The sequence below is a fragment of the Physcomitrium patens genome, chromosome 17 (genome assembly GCF_059467195.1).
Source record: "Physcomitrium patens ecotype Gransden chromosome 17, ASM5946719v1, whole genome shotgun sequence".
Lineage (NCBI taxonomy): Eukaryota > Viridiplantae > Streptophyta > Bryopsida > Funariales > Funariaceae > Physcomitrium > Physcomitrium patens.
In genome coordinates this window covers 9,882,212-9,899,787 of record NC_143426.1, presented here as the reverse complement: position 1 = coordinate 9,899,787, position 17,576 = coordinate 9,882,212, and the positions used below count along the sequence as shown (strand labels likewise).

Below are 17,576 nucleotides of genomic sequence, written 5' to 3'. Positions count from 1 at the left end.
TCTTATTCTGTTTCTTTAATATAGTATTTAGGACATATATTGAGTAAATCTTGTAAAAAAAAGAGTCGGAGAGGAATTTTGATAGCAAAAAGAGAGTGTAAGGCATCCATACAGATGAATGGAGATGGATGATGAAAATCTCCATTCCTATTAGTCAAAAATCATGACCAATGGACTTCAAGGAAGTTGCCCGAGGCCGTAATAGAGATTAGGATTAGTTTTTCAGAGGCTAGGGTCAACAAGTTTAGATTTATGGCTATGGTTTTGGTACAAATTTTGAATCATTTGGAGTTTATATAAAAGAAATATGGGCGCTCAAAATTAGGGTGTTGATTTTGTACCTACTATCCCGCTTTTGGATATAATGTATACATATAGAAAGAAACAAAAAATCGATGACTGAGATTGGAGAAAGAACTTTTTTGGCTATATATTATACATACTATTTAATAAATTCTGAGTTAGGATGAAGGAGTTATTGGAAGTTGAATTCAGTATTTGAAATCTAAGGAGTTGTAAGTAACCCAAATTGCTAGTAGTTGTATTTTGAGCTATATCTTGTGCAATTTCACAAGATTTTGACCAAGAATTTTTAAGAATGTGTGTTTTTATGTTTCTAAACTTTATACATAAGTTTTGTGATATTTTGGTTTTGGATTTGTGAGATATGAAGAAAATAGTACTTAGGTACTTTTGAATTAGGATTTTAGAGCACTTGATAGAATTTTTAAGATGCCAGATGATGGGTATTGAATTTATAATTGAATTTTTGTAAGATAAAGCTTAAGAATGAATTATATAATATCTGTGAATTTGGAAAAATCTGAAAGGTTGAATCAAGAGATATAGATTTCTAAAGTTTAGAAAGAAAAAATCCTTTGCAGAAATGTTATATTTTGAAGAGATTTTATTATAACTTGAGCATTTTATACAAATTAAAGGAGTATTTTGGAAGCTAAGACTTTATATATATATTGAAGATGGATATTTAGAGCTATAGTCGAATTCTTATATAAAGATGAGTTTTTGAGAACAGATTGTGGATTTCCTTTGAAATTATTGAAAAACCTAATCTACCAGCAAATGATTAGCTATGATTTGGTATAGCCAAGAATGTTAGAATTTTTTTGGATATTTTAAAAAATCTTATGTACAAACCTTCTTAAATATAAAAGAGTTTATTAGTACAATATCTTTTTGATATTATAGTATTTATTTGTCTTTTACTTTTAAGGTTAGATAATTTATTGCAGCATGGCCAATAAGTTAAAACTAAACTCTCTAAAACTAGGTACCCAATGTATTTCCAAATAAAAAACCATGCAATATGACAATGCCAAACATGCATAGTTTAAGAGAGACATGACATCCATATATCCGGACATCTAAGGTAAAAAAAGACTCTAAAATGGATTTCAAGGATATAATTTTGGTTATGTTTCGATCATGATGTTTGAACTTTTGTGTGTTCTTGCAAGTCATATCAAAGTAATAAAATATATAACGTAGCATTTCTTAGAGTATTGCATCCAATTTTGCTACTTACAATACATTAGGAGCAAATGACTATAAATCTCATTACATATTTACTACAAATACTTCATAATCTTTTCATAGTTATCATCTTTGTAGATCGATTCTTGAAGCAACTTCACTTAGTTGCGATGTATTTGGATATTAATACCCTTACACTTATACAAATCTTCTTTAATATTATCTTTCATCACCATGGATTATCTTGTCTCATTATTTCAGATCGAGATCCATGCTTTAAGAGAAGTTTTTGGCAAGCCTTATTTAAGCTACTAGATACACAATTTTCCATGTCTACAACTTTCTATTTTTAAACAAATAAACATACAAAGTGGACAAATTGAACCTTAAAAGATATGTTACAGGCATTTGTGCTGGTTCATCATAATGATTGAGATGAATATTTCATGTCCTTGGAGTTTGCTTACAATAATAATATTCAAGCAAGTACCGGTCATTTGTTATTTTTCAACTTAAGGAATTTTATACCGAGCCAAAGCACTTTTTGAATCAACACTAAACACCACTACTACTAGTTGTAGTTGATAACCAATAAGAGTATAAAGTGGACAATATTTTGGACTATCGTTACCTTTATAATGGTAGTGGACATCTACAACATTAGTACAAAGTGCTTTAGAAAAGTTATTTCATCCACGATGCAATGTAAAAACCTACACAAAACTACACCTATTGCCAAGAGATAATTTAGAGATATGATTGAGAGTAAAACAAGGACGTTTTGTATTAATAGAGGAAAATTAACTATAACAAGATATAGATAAGATATTTATATTATTGGTACATATAGATAGATAATTAGAACGATGTTTGAGAAGTTATGAAAGTTTCTAGAATTGGGATTAGATTAGTGGATTAGATAGGATCTACCATAGAACATTTTAGAAAGAGTTTAAGACAACTATCTAGATAGAACCCATCATAGAACCTTCTAAAAAAGGCTTGGGATAGTTATTTACGTGGGATCTATCATTTAAGGATATTTTAGAAAATCTAAGGTTGTACAATAAAATATAAATATGACTAATCAGGGCCTTTTGGAGCATTAAGTCAAAATAGCTTTATATTCTTTCTCTTAATACAAATGGATTTTATATATTTTTATTTTTTTCTATTTTTTTTAAAATTTTGGTTATTTAATTTTATCTTTTATGTTTCATTCTATTTAGTTTTGTTCAATTTTGTTTTAGTTTAGTTTGTCTTATCTTATGGTGAGGTTTCATATTATTGTAGATTAGAAGGATCTTGGACACTTGAGATAGATCAATCATGTTTCAAGAAGGATCTATTTTATCTATAGTTGTTTTAGCTGTATCAGAAAATTGTCATTAATTGGTGTAGAAATGGGAGTCTACTTGCGTGTTGTTGATTGTTTGATTATATAGATTTGTTCATTGTATTTTATCATTGCCAAAATATTATAAGTAGAATTAAATCCTTACATGTTTTACCATTTGTAGAATCAATGTGCATCTTGATATTTTTCTAGCAAATTTTGTTCTTTAGTTTTTAGTATTATGTAATATCAAAGATGTAGCATGGTCTTATTGGTGGTGTGTTTCTTTAAATTCTTCTTTTTCTATCTTATCTTGTTTCTTTCTATTGAAAAATAAAAAATTGCTAATAATTGTGATATATCTTTGGTATAATCTATCAAAACTTTGAAGTTAGTATTAGACTTGTAAGATAAAGTTAAAATAATTAGTATTTAATTTTCTTGCTTTGGTGTAAGCACTTTTGATCTTTCTTGTTTTGTATCTCTGTTTTTCTTTCATGGTTGTTATCTCGAGATTGGCCTTCTTTATTATCAATTGTTAATTAAATTTACAATAATCTAATTCTTTGCCATAAGATGCTTAAAATTTCTAATACAATTGTGTCTTTGATCTCTATGGGATAGTATATTGACATTTTTCTAGTTTTAAAAAACGTGCCATTTTTTATTTTATTTTTTTTATATATTTTCTTAATTTATTGTCAATTTTTCTTTTGATGAGTGGACATAGATTGATAATATGTTCTCTGGAGTAGCATATAGTATAATGAGGGAGATAACTACTATATGCCATATTATAAGTTATTTTTCTTGCCTATCTAATTGATCTATCGTAATTTTTTTAGATAGGATTATATTTTTTGAGATTAATATCCTTACTTTAGATCCTAAGAATTTGAATTGAAATACATCCATATCATCCACTATGATAACTTTGCAAAAAAAAGAAAGAATTTTGATTAGGTAATCCTTGGTTCTAATTCCATGTGGTAATCTTATAATTTGAATTCAAATTGTCTTTTTTCTTTGTACATTGTGGTATTATTATCAATGTATGGAATCCATGTTGTAAACATAACTTCTTGGTCCTCCAATAGATATGTATATTAAGTTAATGTCTATTTTTTATCCTGTGTTTGTAAAAATTTGACTTTGAAATAATTATTAATTTTATTAGAGAGTTGCTTGAAAAATGACTATAGCTTTTGTCTTGTTCAAAGCATGATTTTTCTTACCTCCAAACTATAGCCTAGTATCATAGGCATAAATATTTATCATAATAGTTATATATATGATTAGATAGAAGTAGGTAAATATAGATTAATTTCATAAAGTCTTCTAGAAAAGCTTTCTAGAAGCTTCATAAACGCAGTTTTGACTTTAGATGTGTTTGTAGGTCAGAAACTTGGCCAAAAAATTAACCAAATGTTGGTAGCTTATAGAATAAGTTAATTCTACATAATAGCTTGTAGAACAAGCTAACCATGCAGCGCATACATAGATAACTTGCCTTGTCAGTTAAGACATGTGGCTACCAAACTCAACTTGTTTTAGAAGTCCTATAGAATATTGCCATATAGCTCTTAATTAGAGAATATATATAGAGACAAGAATGAAGCCTTTTTCACTCTTGTCAATGCCTCTCTAGTCCTTAGTCTTGTTTCAAGTCTTTTTAGTCTTCTTGTTTTTGACAATAGCCATTATAATTTAATATTATGTCATCTTTGAGTGATTTTTTTAGTTTATTTCAGTGATATAAGAGTGTGTTGAGGATTTTCTTTCTTTTGAGATTCATGTCCTTGACAGTTTGATAAGAGTGTTAACATATTGTTTCTATCTTGAAGTGATTGGATTACTCCACTTCTATTATTGTATTTTGAAGGTTGCATATTACCTACTTTTAAACAAAAAATCTTGTTTTCCAATAGTAATCTTTTCTTTAAAGAGAGTGGATTATCTCTCTTTGTGAAATTTTTTATTAGAAGTTGCGGATTATACTTTTTTAATTTAAATTTTTGAATTTATTTGAGTGAGAATAGATTTGCAACTATTGAAGATTTTCATGAACTTTTCAACACTTTAAGAGTAGAAATCTCATATATTTCTAATGTGAATCATAGAGGTATTATATCTATGCCTATAGAAGTTTAAAGTCTTCGACAAGAAATTGAGCAGTTAAAAAAAGCAAGTGATTAACATCACAACCAAATCTAGTGATAAGTATTAGTATGCTTGAGAAATTTGATGGAACAAGATCAAAAATTCAAGGATTCTTGCAATAAGTCAAGCTCTATCTAAGGTTGCATTCTTTCTAATATCCCAATGGATTTACTCAAGTTGGATTCATAGGCACAGTTCTATCAAGAAGTATTTTTTTTTTTTTTTTTTTTTTGTATCTTTAATAGAAAATAATTTACAACTTTTTTATGATTTTAATTCATTCTTAGAAGTATTTATAGCCACATTCAAAGATAGTGATCAAGAAAGAGTACCAAAGATCAAGTTCTTATCTTTACAGGAAGAATTACAATCAGCCATTATATATGCTACTGAATTCCAAAACCTTGCTTGCGATGTGGATTAGAATAATAAAGCTCTTATCAATCAATTTTAATATGGATTAAAGAATAATATCAAAGATTTATTATTGACAATGCCAAACACAAAATGTTTAGAACAATTCATTGCTCAAGCTATTACATATGATAATGGATTATTTGAAAGATGTCAATGACAAAGATATAGCTGAAGAGGAATAAATCAAATAATGATGGCAACTCCTAAATTTTTAGAAACTTATTCATCAAGGCCAAAACCAATACAAATTAATACCATACGTTTTAAATCCCTCACAAAGAAGAAAAAGAGTCGATAATGTTAAGAGGGCTTATGCTTATATTATGAAGAAACTAAACATACTACTCAACATTATCCAAAGAAATAATGCAATTACAAAACAAGAAACATAATTGCCTAAGAAGAAAATGTATCAAAAAACGAGTTGCTCTAGCTATAATAGGAACCATGGAATTGGAATCATGTATAATATCTAGTAAAGGTCCTATTCTCTCCTTTGATCCCTCACCTTATTTTATAATAGAAGTCTGTTTAAGGCCAAAAAATCACAAAGTCTTAGCCTTGTTGGATTCACGAGCCTCAACTTATTTTATAGATGAAGACTTTGTCAAAAAACAAGATATATCCTTAGCTATGAAAATCAAACTTGTATATGTAGAAGTAATAGATGAACATTCATTGTCTTTTGGACATAGTATACATGAAACTATTCCTATAGGAGTAGTAATTAGTAGTCACAATAGTTTAATAATATTTAATGTGATTAAATTTCTTTTTAATCTAATCATTTTAGGATTATCATAATTAAAAAGATATAACCTTCAAATAGACTAGATTTATTACAATCTTGATTTCTCCCATAGTTTAGTCCAAGGTCCTGTTATACAAGTAAAAATTCATAAGTCTAGTATATCCAAATTCTTATTGGTAGATGCAAGAGCTTTCATGCATGCCACAAATAAAGGATCATTTTTTTATTATATATGCCATACCTATTATTGATGGTTAGAAGTTATTAAGTGGTATTTTTAGCTAGTATCAAGATTTTTTAGATATTTTTGAAAAAAAAATATAGATATTCTTCTAGAGTATTGTCCTTATAATTATACCATCGATCTTTAAGATGAAATTCAACCACTATTTAGACCAATTTATAGACTATCTCAAAATAAATTGATTGCACTCAAAGAGTACATTTAAGAGAATTTGACTAAGAACTTTATACACCATTCTAAATCTCCATCGGGGGCTCTTATCTTATTTGTGAAGAAAAAAGATTGATCTATGTGCATGTGTGTAGATTATTGAAGATTTAATAAGATCACCATCATTAATAGATATCTTCTACTTTTGATTTCAAAACTTCTTAATCAACTTAATCAAAGAAAGATCTATACAAAAATAGATCTATGAGAAACATATAACTTAGTCTGCATGAATGAAGGAGATGAATAGAAGATTGCTTTTCAAATTAGGTATGAGCGTTTTGAATATAATGTCATGCCTTTTGGACTCACAAATGCACTCATTGCTTTTCAATATCTAATGAATGATGTCTTTTGTGAATTTCTTGATGATTTTATTGTTTGTTATTTAGACAATATTTTAATCTATTCTAAGAACACAGAAGAGTAAAAAGTTCATGTTTGCCATGTGTTACAAAAACTAAGAGATGCAGGATTATATGCAAAGATAGAAAAGTATATATTCTACATTACTCAAGTTAACTTTCTAAGATACATCATTTCTAATGAAGGCCTTCTAATAGATCTAAAAAAGATCAAAACTACTATGGATTGGAAGATTCTAAGAACAATAAGAGATGTGCAATGCTTTTTGGGCTTTGCCAATTATTATTGAATCTTTATTAAGAACTTTTTTCAAGTTGTAGCTCTACTTACATGTTTGATTTGTAAAGACAAACTTGAGTAGAATAAAGAAGCCAAAGTATCATTTGTTGCTTTGAAGAAGGAATTTATTTCTCTACCAATTTTATATTGCATCGACTTTACTAAGGCATTCTTTATGGAAACAGATGCATCAGACTTTGCCTTGGGTGTAATATTATCACAAATAGGAATACAAAACAAATTCCATCTAATAGCTTTTCATTTCACAAAATTTTTAGCAACCAAGATTAACTACGAGATCCACAACAAAGAACTTCTTGTAATTACAGATTCATTTCAAAAATACTATCATTATCTAGAAGATGCTTTGAGTCTAATCATAGTATGTATAGATCATAGAAATCTTGAGTATTTTATGTTGATATGTATTTTGAATTATCACCAAGCCTATTGGAGTATGTCATTATCAAGATTTGATTTCAAGATCACATATCAACTTAAAAAACAACAAGGTTTATCAAGTGATCTTTCTAGATGTTCTTATCTTATATCAAAAGAAATAAACATATCTTTTGATCAACAAAGAACAATCCTCTTGAAGCCAGAGCATTTTCATCTTCGAGCAATGAAATCAACATTGGTTATTGATTTGACCTTTGTCAAACAAATTCAATTTAATATGTCTTCTAATCCTCTTATTCATGATATCAAGAAACTTTCTTTTAAGTCTCATGATGTTTCAAAGTTTGAATTCAAAAACAACCTACTCTATTTTAAAAGATGCCTATATATTCTAGAAAAAGAAGCACATTTATGTGTTCTTCAAGCACATCATGACTTTCTAACACTAAGATATTTTGGATACAATAAGACTTTACAACTTATATTCATAGATTTTTGATGGCTACAAATGTGGAAGGCGATAAAAAACTTTGTTCAATCATGTGATGTTTATTCAAGATCAAAAACTCCTCATCATCAATCTTATGGACTTCTCTAACCATTGCCTATATCCAAACAATCACGATCTTCCATTTCTATGGATTTTATTACAGATCTTTGAAGTTCAAATTTATATGATTTTAAATTCATAATCGTAGATCAATTCACCAAAATGATATTTTTTTTATTATATACAAAATCTATTTAAAGTGAAGAAATAACTAAGCTTTTCATTGATAATATCTATTGGTATCATGGATTACCAAAGGATATTATATTGGATAGGGGAACTCAATTTATATCAAGATTTTAGAGAACCCTATTCAAGATTCTAAAGGTGGATATAAAGCTCTCTTTTGATTTTCGTCTTCAAACTGATGGGCAAATAAAAGAGGTGAATCAAGTTCTGGAGCAATATTTGAGGTGTACCATCAACTATCATCAAGATGATTGGACAACTCTTTTGCCATTGGCAAAGTTTGTATATAATAATTTAATACATTCTTCTACTCAATAAATATTTTTTTTTGCTAATTATGGTTATCATCTACAACTTGATATTTTTTACATTTTAAAAATTGATAATCCTATGATGGAAGATTTAGCAAATCATTTATCAAAGTTACATGCAACAATAAAGACACAATTAAAAGAAGCTTAAGAATGATAAAAGACCAATGCTGATGCCTATCGCAAAGAACAACCACAATTCAACATAAGTGAGAAGATATGATTACTTCATTGCAATATCAAGACTATTCGTTCTTATGATAAATTGGACAATTATAAGTTGAGATCTTTTTTTATTTGTGAATAAGTCAATCTTGTTGCTTATCAATTATATCTATTGGAATCTATGAAGCTCCACCTTGTATTTCATATATCCTTTCTTGAGCAATATAAGACAATGAATATCTCAAGAAGAAGATAAATACCACCTTCTTCTATAGAAATAGATAATAATCAAGAGTTTGAGATAGAAGAAGTATTAGATTCAAAGCAACACCGAAATAGGTTAGAATATCTTGTTCATTGCCATGGATATGATATTTGTGAATGTATATAAGAGCCAACAAAGAATCTTATAAATATAACAAAGAAGGTTGAAGCCTTTCATTGATGACTCCATCGAAACCAAGATGAAGAATTGTAAAGATCCATAAAAGATGATGAACACTCTTTATAGAACTCGTTCCTAGAAGGAAGGATAATGTCACAAATATGAACATTTATCCCAATAGTTACATATATGATTACATAGAAGTAAGTAAATATAGATTAATTTCATAAAGTCTTCTAAAATAGCTTCCTAGAAGCTTCATAGACGTAATTTTGACTTTAGATGTGTTTGTAGATTAGAAACTTGGCCAACAAGTTAACCACATATTGGTAGCTTGTAGAATAAGTTAATTTTGTATAATAGCTTGTGAAACAAGCTAACTATGTGGTACATACATAGATAACTTACCTTGCTAGTTAAGACATGTGGCTACCAAAATCAACACATGTTGGAGGTCCAATAAAATATCACCATATAGCTCCTAGTTAGAGAATATATATAGAGTCACTCTTGTCAACGCCTTTCTAGTCCTTAGTCTTGTTTCAAGACTTTCTAGTCTTCTTGTTTTTGGAAATAGTCATTCTAGTTCAATATTATATCATCTTTGAGTGACTTTTTAGTTTGTTTTAGTGATATAAGAGTGTGTTGAGGATTTTCTTTCTTCAAGATTTATATCCTTGCCATCTAGTATCCTCTCCAAAAACCATAAATTCTTTCAATTTGCCTAATATGTCTTGAATGTACTTGATAGAGTCTTTGTCAAAGATGATTTTTAGTGATTGAATGATGTCTTCTTCTTTGAGTCATTCTTCTTATTGTGCATCCTATTCTAGTTTTGATAGCTCATGTATTTTTTGTATCTCATTTCCATCTCATCACAAAAAATATGATATTTTCTTCTCTATGAATTCATTTGGCATTATATTTATGAAAATTGGAATAATTTCAAAGTTCAATGGTCTTTGTCTGAGTGATGGAATCTCATATGGTTCCTTGAACTTTCTATAGTCCTCCATAAGGAATTCCAAAAAGGTTGATAAAACCTATGCAATGAATTTTTTAAGTTCTTTCATACTTTGTATAAGTGTGGGATAGGTTCAAGTGACCATGTTGGCAGAGAATCAACTTTCCTTGCACTTGCCTATTGATAATCTATTTGTGTAGGAAACAATATATATATATATATATATATATATATATATGAATATTTGTGTCGCCTCATGTACTAAATGTGTCCTCGAGATTCTCTACTAGTCACTTGTATTAAGGTGTGCCTTGTAGTATTACTATTCTTTGTCTTGATATTGGAGCAACAATGTCTTTTTTCCTGGTTCTCCCATGTATGCTCAACAATACATTACCATATATTCTATTAATATATTTATATGTATTAAAAAAATTAAAAAACTTCAAAAAATAATTGAACATTTTAAAATAATTATTAATAAGTTTTGTTGATTATTTTTTAATTATTTTATTGTCATGCAAAAAAATTACATAAAATTATAAAAAAATTAGCATGAAAAAATTATATTATATCTAAACTTAAATATAATATCATATATAACATAAAATATTATATTTTCGTATTTTATAATACAATACTTGATATTCAAATATTATGAAATATATTTAAGTTTGATAGTTTGAATAATTTTATCAATGAAAAAATTCTAAAAAAATTAATATTCAATATAAAAGATATTGCATTGTACAATATGACATATAGTCTATAATATAAGAAGAATATTAAAATTTAAAATGAATAAATCATAATGAAGAATAATAGATAAATTTTATTATATTTTTCATTTTCATTTTGAAAATATACAATGAAAAACTAAATAAATTTAATAATTATTGTATTCATACTTAATTATCATCTTCATGAGGGTGTGGAGAGCTCGATGCAAGTTTGAAGGGCAGATTACCGTTGATGGGTGAGGATAAATCAATACCACCTCCAAATACCCGACGGCAGGGGGGGATGAGAAACGAGCATCGCCATCCACATCCATTTGGGGCTTACCTCCCAATGAGCCACGTAGGTTTAGAAAGGGGTGGCAAAAAGCTGAGGTGGCTGTCCAGCTTTATCCCCCGTCCCCAGCTTTTGTTGCCATCCACACACCAGTTGCCAAGCTCACACTCCAACACTCCCCGTCGCCGCTCCTTAATGGGGAGCGTTGTCATGGCCTCCCGCTCCATCAAATTCGTCTCCACGGATTCCTCCATCAATCAGGTCCTCCTTCTTGCCTTGTCTTTGTCAATCAAAAATCTCAATTCCTTCTTTCGGCTTCATTTTTCGCAGCTTCTAACGCTGCAAGGTGGAAGCCATTGTCTTCGACAGGCGTCTGTTGTCATGTATTTAGGGTTTCCTCTCTTGTTATGTGGTGTCGTTGATTCCGGAGGCAGGGGACTTAGCGGTTTAATTGTGAATAAAAATGTGCTTGATTTTCGCAAGAAATTTTTTAGAGCATTTATTCATGGTTTTGGTTGAGGAGGGCAACGATTTTCACTTTTGTGGCTTTTTTTTTAATAATGATGAGCAGTTGCAGAAAAGAGTTACCAGCATTCAGGAGAAGCGTGTGGATTCCTCGTCAGGAGGGCTGGTAGTGACAGCTGCGGATGTGATCGATCCTAATTTGCTGTTGCCTTCTGTGCTGCCATTCAAGAGAATAAAACTCACTGATCGCTATCCCAAGGGTCAAACTCGGGGGTGGCACTGAAAGCATCTCAAGCAGATCATTCAGGATGAGAGTTATCATACGTACCATGCGGTTGAGCCTTCTTGTACGTGCGTAACTCATCTCCTTGCAACCCTCATATTCGACTTAATTTTGTCTTCGTTGTAATTAAGGATTGCTGTAAGACAAGTGTGCGAGGTTTATTGCTGCTGGTGCTGATTTGGCAACCTGGTGACTTTTAGATGTAAACATTGATGCTCTACCTTCCATGTATCCCGCAAAATAATAATGTGACATCACTGGTTTCGAGGTAGGCTGGGATTCCTGACATTTGCTGTTGAAGTAGTAATCGTTCAAAATGATTTGATTAAGGATGTTTTATGTAGATAAGGTGATTCTTAGCTTCATATTCATGTGTGGCGGATGCGGTGATGCAGGCACCTTACACAGACCCCAGGAACAAGCTGCGCTACGTCAATGCAGAAGTGTTCAAGAGAATTAGATCCTCACCGGATGAACAATTTCAAGGCTATTTTTCTCTTCGGAATGCAGCCGTTTTGCTGAAAGAAGGATTGAAAATTGGTCTTGATTTCAATCACATATCGTACGCCTAACATTTTTTGAGGACTCGAATGAGCGTTGTAGATAATTGAAGCTAGCTGTCGCCTGATATCCTCTTATTTCTTTAGATACTTCCATTTGAATTTTTCATTGATGTAATACATTCTATCAACTTCTTTTTCTATTTCTGGAAATGGACTGTACGAGGGTTTGTAGTATATTTGGTCCGTGTCTTGGTTGCATCGGAGGCAATGAACTTGGTTCATTGACGCAGCTAGCATCAGCAAAGCAGAAGTTTCCGTTGTCAGTGTATAGTTCCAGCTTTAATGGAAGGAAGAGTTTGAAGAGTATAAGTCATACAATGGGGCACTCGTGTTTACAAGACTCACCGGTTCGGCTAACGTCCTTTCCCCGGGAACGATTTTCTTTTAATGATATTACAGCTACTTCTGCTACAGCAAAAGCTAGTGAGGTTTTGACCACGTTGGGAGGAGAAACCGCTAATGTTTCGTACGAAGTGAGCAACGAAAGTTTCCTTAGCGATGATGTGAAGGCAGACATAGATGATGGTAACAACGTTGAAACAGAAACACTTAAGCTCTTAGAGTGGCCCAGAGTATGTATTCAAGTGTCAGAGTTTGCGAGTACGCCTATGGCAGTAGCAGTCGCTCGCAAGGGGGATTTGCCCATTGGCAGAACTGTAGTTGAAAGTGAGGAGCTTCAAGCACAGACGGTAGCTGCTCAATTACTCTCCAGCCCGCTTGAGTTCTCTGGTATTGAAGACCTTCGAAAATTTATCGAAGATGCTCAATCTGGAAATGTTTGTCAATTGGAAGAGCTTTGTCTAGTGAGGAAAACTTTAGCAGCGGTGAGACGTTTACACAATCAGGTTGTTGGCCAGTCCCGTGATGGAGCCTCCATAGAAACCCATAAAGATGAACAAGGTGTGTAACGCCGTCACCTATTTCATTCGATCTTTACGTCTTTGCAAGCGAATATCTATTCATGTTTTTGATCAGCTCTGGTTTCATCCACACCCAAAGCAAGCCATGAAGTCCCTGTCATGCCCACGTTATGCAATTGCCTTAGGTGTTGCAAGGTTTGCTCAGTCTACAACATTTTGTTTTCTGCTAATTCTCTAAGCATGCACCACATATGTTCCTGCTTTCAGTGCCTTGTCTCAAGTCATTTCAAGCTTGTTTGTGATGGACATAGCAATTTCGAATCGCTTCTCTCACATGACGCTACTCTTCTGGTTGCATTCAGAAACGATTGCAGGTAGGCGTAACCGCAGATCGAATCATTTAAGCTGACTCTTCAGATTCATCTCTGCATGTTTCAGGTGCTGCGTCGATTGGTCCATTGCAAGCAGTAATGCTTGGGTGTAATTTATGTTCCGAGCTCGAGTCGGCAATCGAGTATTGCTTGGATTGTTCACGCTCTACTATTCTCGACAGAGCCAGCTCAAAACTGGCTTCAGTAAGGTTAATGAGGCAGGAAAATTCTATGGCCCTTGAATCACTCATAAAAGAGACAGCTGCGATGGTTTTCAGTGCAGGGGGTATGGACTCCCAGCTTGTAACTAAGCGGCGGGGTCGGATGTGTGTAGCCGTAAGAGCTTCCCAGAAGGGGCTACTTAAAGGTGGCGTTACATTAGATGTTAGCAATACAGGTGCTACGTATTTTATGGAGCCCGAATCTGCCATACATTTCAACAATGAGGAGATTCAACTTGCGGAAGAGGAAAAGCTAGAAGAGATTGCTGTGTTACGACAGCTGACCTTCATGCTTCTTGATACAAGTGATGATGTCATCGACCTTTTAGAGAGGGTCACAACTCTTGACCTTGCTTGTGCACGAGCGGGTCATTCAGCTTGGCTTAATGGAGCTCGCCCAGTCTTTGTCAATAGTATGGCGGATTCTATGTCTTCAAGCCATTCTTCCTCTGCCCTTGACACAACGCCAGCAAAAGAGGACCTGTTGCTGGTGGATATTAAGGGTGTGCGCCATCCTCTTTTACTGGGTTCTGCGCTCGAATCTCCTGTCAATTCACCTAGATATGGTATTTATATTCGGCAGAAGGAAAAATCAAGAAGGTCCTCTTCTGGTTTGAAGGGTGCTGTGGAGAGCTCAAATGTGGACAGGATGTTGCCTGTGCCAATTGATATCAACATTAGAACAGGAGTTAAAGTTGTGACGATAACAGGTCCTAATACTGGTGGGAAGACTGCTGCTCTGAAGACTTTGGGTGTTGTAGCCTTAATGGCAAAGGCGGGCTTATGTTTGCCTGCCACTGGTGTTCCACGACTCCCCTGGTTTGACTCCATTCTTGCGGACATCGGGGATGATCAGGTTTGGCATTTTACTGTCGCCGATTTTGCTGCTGATAACCATGTGTTGCATTTCAAAACATGACATTACTTCTGAACATGAGAGGATGATCCTAAGCATAGTCAGTTTGATTGTGTGGTTCTGGTTGCAGTCTTTAGAGCGCAACTTGTCAACCTTCAGTGGTCATATCCGAAGAGTCCGTCAGATTCTAGAAGCTGGCACAGCTCAGTCATTGATACTGCTTGACGAGATTGGAGGGGGGACGGATCCCTCTGAAGGCGCTGCTTTAGCGACAGCAATTCTTAGAAATCTAGCTGCCTCTGTACAGTTAACACTTGCAACTACCCATTGTGCCGAGTTGCGCACATTAAAAGACCATGACCCTGAGTTTGAGAATGCATCAGTTGAGTTTGATGTTAAGACTCTTCGACCTACTTATCGAGTTTTATGGGGCATAGCCGGTCAATCTAATGCACTTAATATAGCAGCTTCTCTTGGGTTTGACTCGGAGGTTCTCACTCGAGCTAGGGAGTTGGTTACGAAGCTGGTTCCTGCAAGCCTGGGTGCCAGGAGCACTGAATTGATGGTGCCACTTGTTAAGCAGCGGAATGAACAATTGGAGCGGTCTGCTGCTGCAGCTTCTGCACTCGCAATCATCTCAAAGCTTTATAATAAGGTGAGCATTATTATTTATAGACAACTTTTTTAGTTTAAAAGTGCTCTTTCACATAAGTATGCTCGTTACATTTCCACTCCTTTCCGACTGTTACTGGACATAATAATTTGGATATCTGTGTTTGCTACTGGTAGGAGATTTTGGGGACTTGTCCTCCCCGATCTTGCTGTTGTGAACCTCTTAAAGTAGAAGAGTTAAGCTAGAGATCAAATAATGAGTTACTAGTTTAGAGGAGGATGTTTCTTAAATTGCAAGAACAAGAAAATCGAACATTTCCATGTCCATTTTACTGCTTAATGTGATAGTCATCCTGGTGGAACTTGCTTGGGATCTAGCCGTGACCTTTTGAGGGGTCAGCCTGTTCCATGCTCTACCTGCGCCTAGCTTCTGTCTCTTTACTTCTCTAGCATGTTTCTTCGAATTATTGTTTCTCGACTGGGACAACGGTCGCGGCTGAGTGTGAATACGCCTCTTCTTGTCTTATTTAGTTGCAATCAGAGGCGGAAAATCTGGCCCAGAAGGAAGCTAAGCTACGGCGTTTGCAAGAGGAAGCCACAAATAAAAAGGTCGCACATGCTAATGCAAGTTTGGAGGAAATCCTCTTAAAATTTCAAGAATCAGCGCATCAGAAGGCTAAAGAGGACGAAGGATTCTCCATGCGTGATGCTCAAGCTGCAATAATAGCAGTTGTAGAAGAACATGCCACTAAACCTGTGGCATCAATTACGTCAAATCCTGCAAGTATCACTGAACCAGAAGGTAAGGAAGGAGAAGGCGAGCAGCTCAGAGTTGGGGATGAAGTGATTATCAAGCGGCTGGGAAAATTGCCAGCAACTATTGTTGATATCCCGCAGGCTGAAAATGATTATTTGACTGTGCAAGTGGGCACCATGAAGATGAGAGTTAAATTGAATGAAATTCTTTCAAGAGTAGCAAGATCGGCAAAAGGAGGTGCAAGGACTCCTACAGAGAATAAAATGAAGGTTGGTAACTCGCAAGGCTCTCCATATATATTACTATTTCTCGGTCACGCAATACTCAGCTCGACCTGGTCGAGGCAGTTAATCTCAGTCTCGCACCTCTAGGGTGCTTTGCGGTTCTTTGGAAGTATGGATAGATACATGTTCTAACTATTTTGTGACGTATAATCCTTAGTTGTCTCAAGCATCTGTTGTCCCTAGTGATCGATGAAAAGTTATTATGTATATGGAATTTCGTGATAGTCGGTGCCTGAATTTATGTACCCAGGGTTCAGTTGAATGGGCTCCTTGCTTTCGAGGGGTAGCTGTCTCATATTTTCCCAATAGAAGAACGATTCGCAGCCATCGTTTGTAATTCGGGTTGTAATGGATTGTAGGGAATTTCTTAAGAGAATCACGGGCCTAATAAATTCATGCCTTTACTATTGTTTCCTGTTGACATATGTTGATGTTAAGAGATTGACGTTTTCCTGTTCACCTTGTTCAGCAGCCTGCCAGATCAAGCAAGGCTGAGGCAGAACCAGAGGAGATCAAGTTTGACGCTGCCGTACAGACCTCAAAGAACACGCTCGATCTGCGAGGAAAGCGAGTAGAGGAGTCATTACAGGAGTTGGATTTGGCACTCGCCGGCCGTTCACGAGGCTCTGTATTATTTATTGTGCATGGCATGGGTACTGGGGCTGTGAAGGAGGCGGTTTTACTACGCTTGAGAAAACATCCTTACGTTGCTAAATTTGAGCAAGAAAGCGTTATGAATCCTGGATGTACTATTGTTTACATTAAGTGAATAGTGTTCCGCATCGTATGTGTTGGAACGGGCGTGACATTGATTATGATGCTGACTACAACAGAAGTTGAAATTGGATTATGGTGCTTCTCGTTTTTGTTGTTGTTATTTTTTCTTTTTCTTTTTTTTTCTTTTTTCTCTTTTGACAGAAGTAAAGAGACTCCTTACTGCAGATATGATATAAATACATACGTACCAGCCAGTTCTGGCCAGCACACATGACATCAACTACCTAATCTACGACTTAAGATGCAAATCTAGGACTGACTAATTTTCTTTTCGGGGCTTTCGATGCTCA

General features: G+C 33.7%; 1 protein-coding gene across 4 annotated transcripts; it reads left to right on the top strand.

Annotated features, from left to right (window-relative positions):
- Positions 1–11,360: 11,360 nt before the first annotated feature.
- Positions 11,361–17,324, top strand: LOC112294459 (uncharacterized). 4 transcript variants are annotated; one of them, XM_090243723.1, is made up of 7 exons: positions 11,361–11,498; positions 11,809–12,049; positions 12,381–13,448; positions 13,847–14,856; positions 14,987–15,511; positions 16,000–16,494; positions 16,982–17,324. In XM_090243723.1, the coding sequence occupies exons 3-7, from the start codon at positions 12,698–12,700 to the stop codon at positions 17,276–17,278; spliced, it is 3,078 nt and encodes a 1,025-aa protein (XP_090099849.1). In that variant the 5' UTR covers positions 11,361–11,498; positions 11,809–12,049; positions 12,381–12,697; the 3' UTR covers positions 17,279–17,324. The 4 variants fall into 4 exon arrangements, with proteins under 4 accessions (XP_090099849.1, XP_090099848.1, XP_024400663.1 ...); XM_090243722.1 differs by having other exon boundaries at positions 16,979–17,324; XM_024544895.3 differs by having other exon boundaries at positions 11,809–12,053.
- The last annotated feature ends 252 nt before the right edge of the window (positions 17,325–17,576 follow it).

What these genes read in the sequence shown, in the direction of transcription:
- LOC112294459 (XM_090243722.1), top strand. Translation starts at nt 12,698, where the DNA reads ATGGACTGTACGAGGGTTTGTAGTATATTTGGTCCGTGTCTTGGTTGC. An exon ending in AACCCATAAAGATGAACAAG is followed by an intron (nt 13,449 to 13,846) that starts GTGTGTAACGCC and finishes TGCATGTTTCAG; the next exon opens with GTGCTGCGTCGATTGGTCCA. An exon ending in CTACAGAGAATAAAATGAAG is followed by an intron (nt 16,495 to 16,978) that starts GTTGGTAACTCG and finishes CACCTTGTTCAG; the next exon opens with CAGCCTGCCAGATCAAGCAA.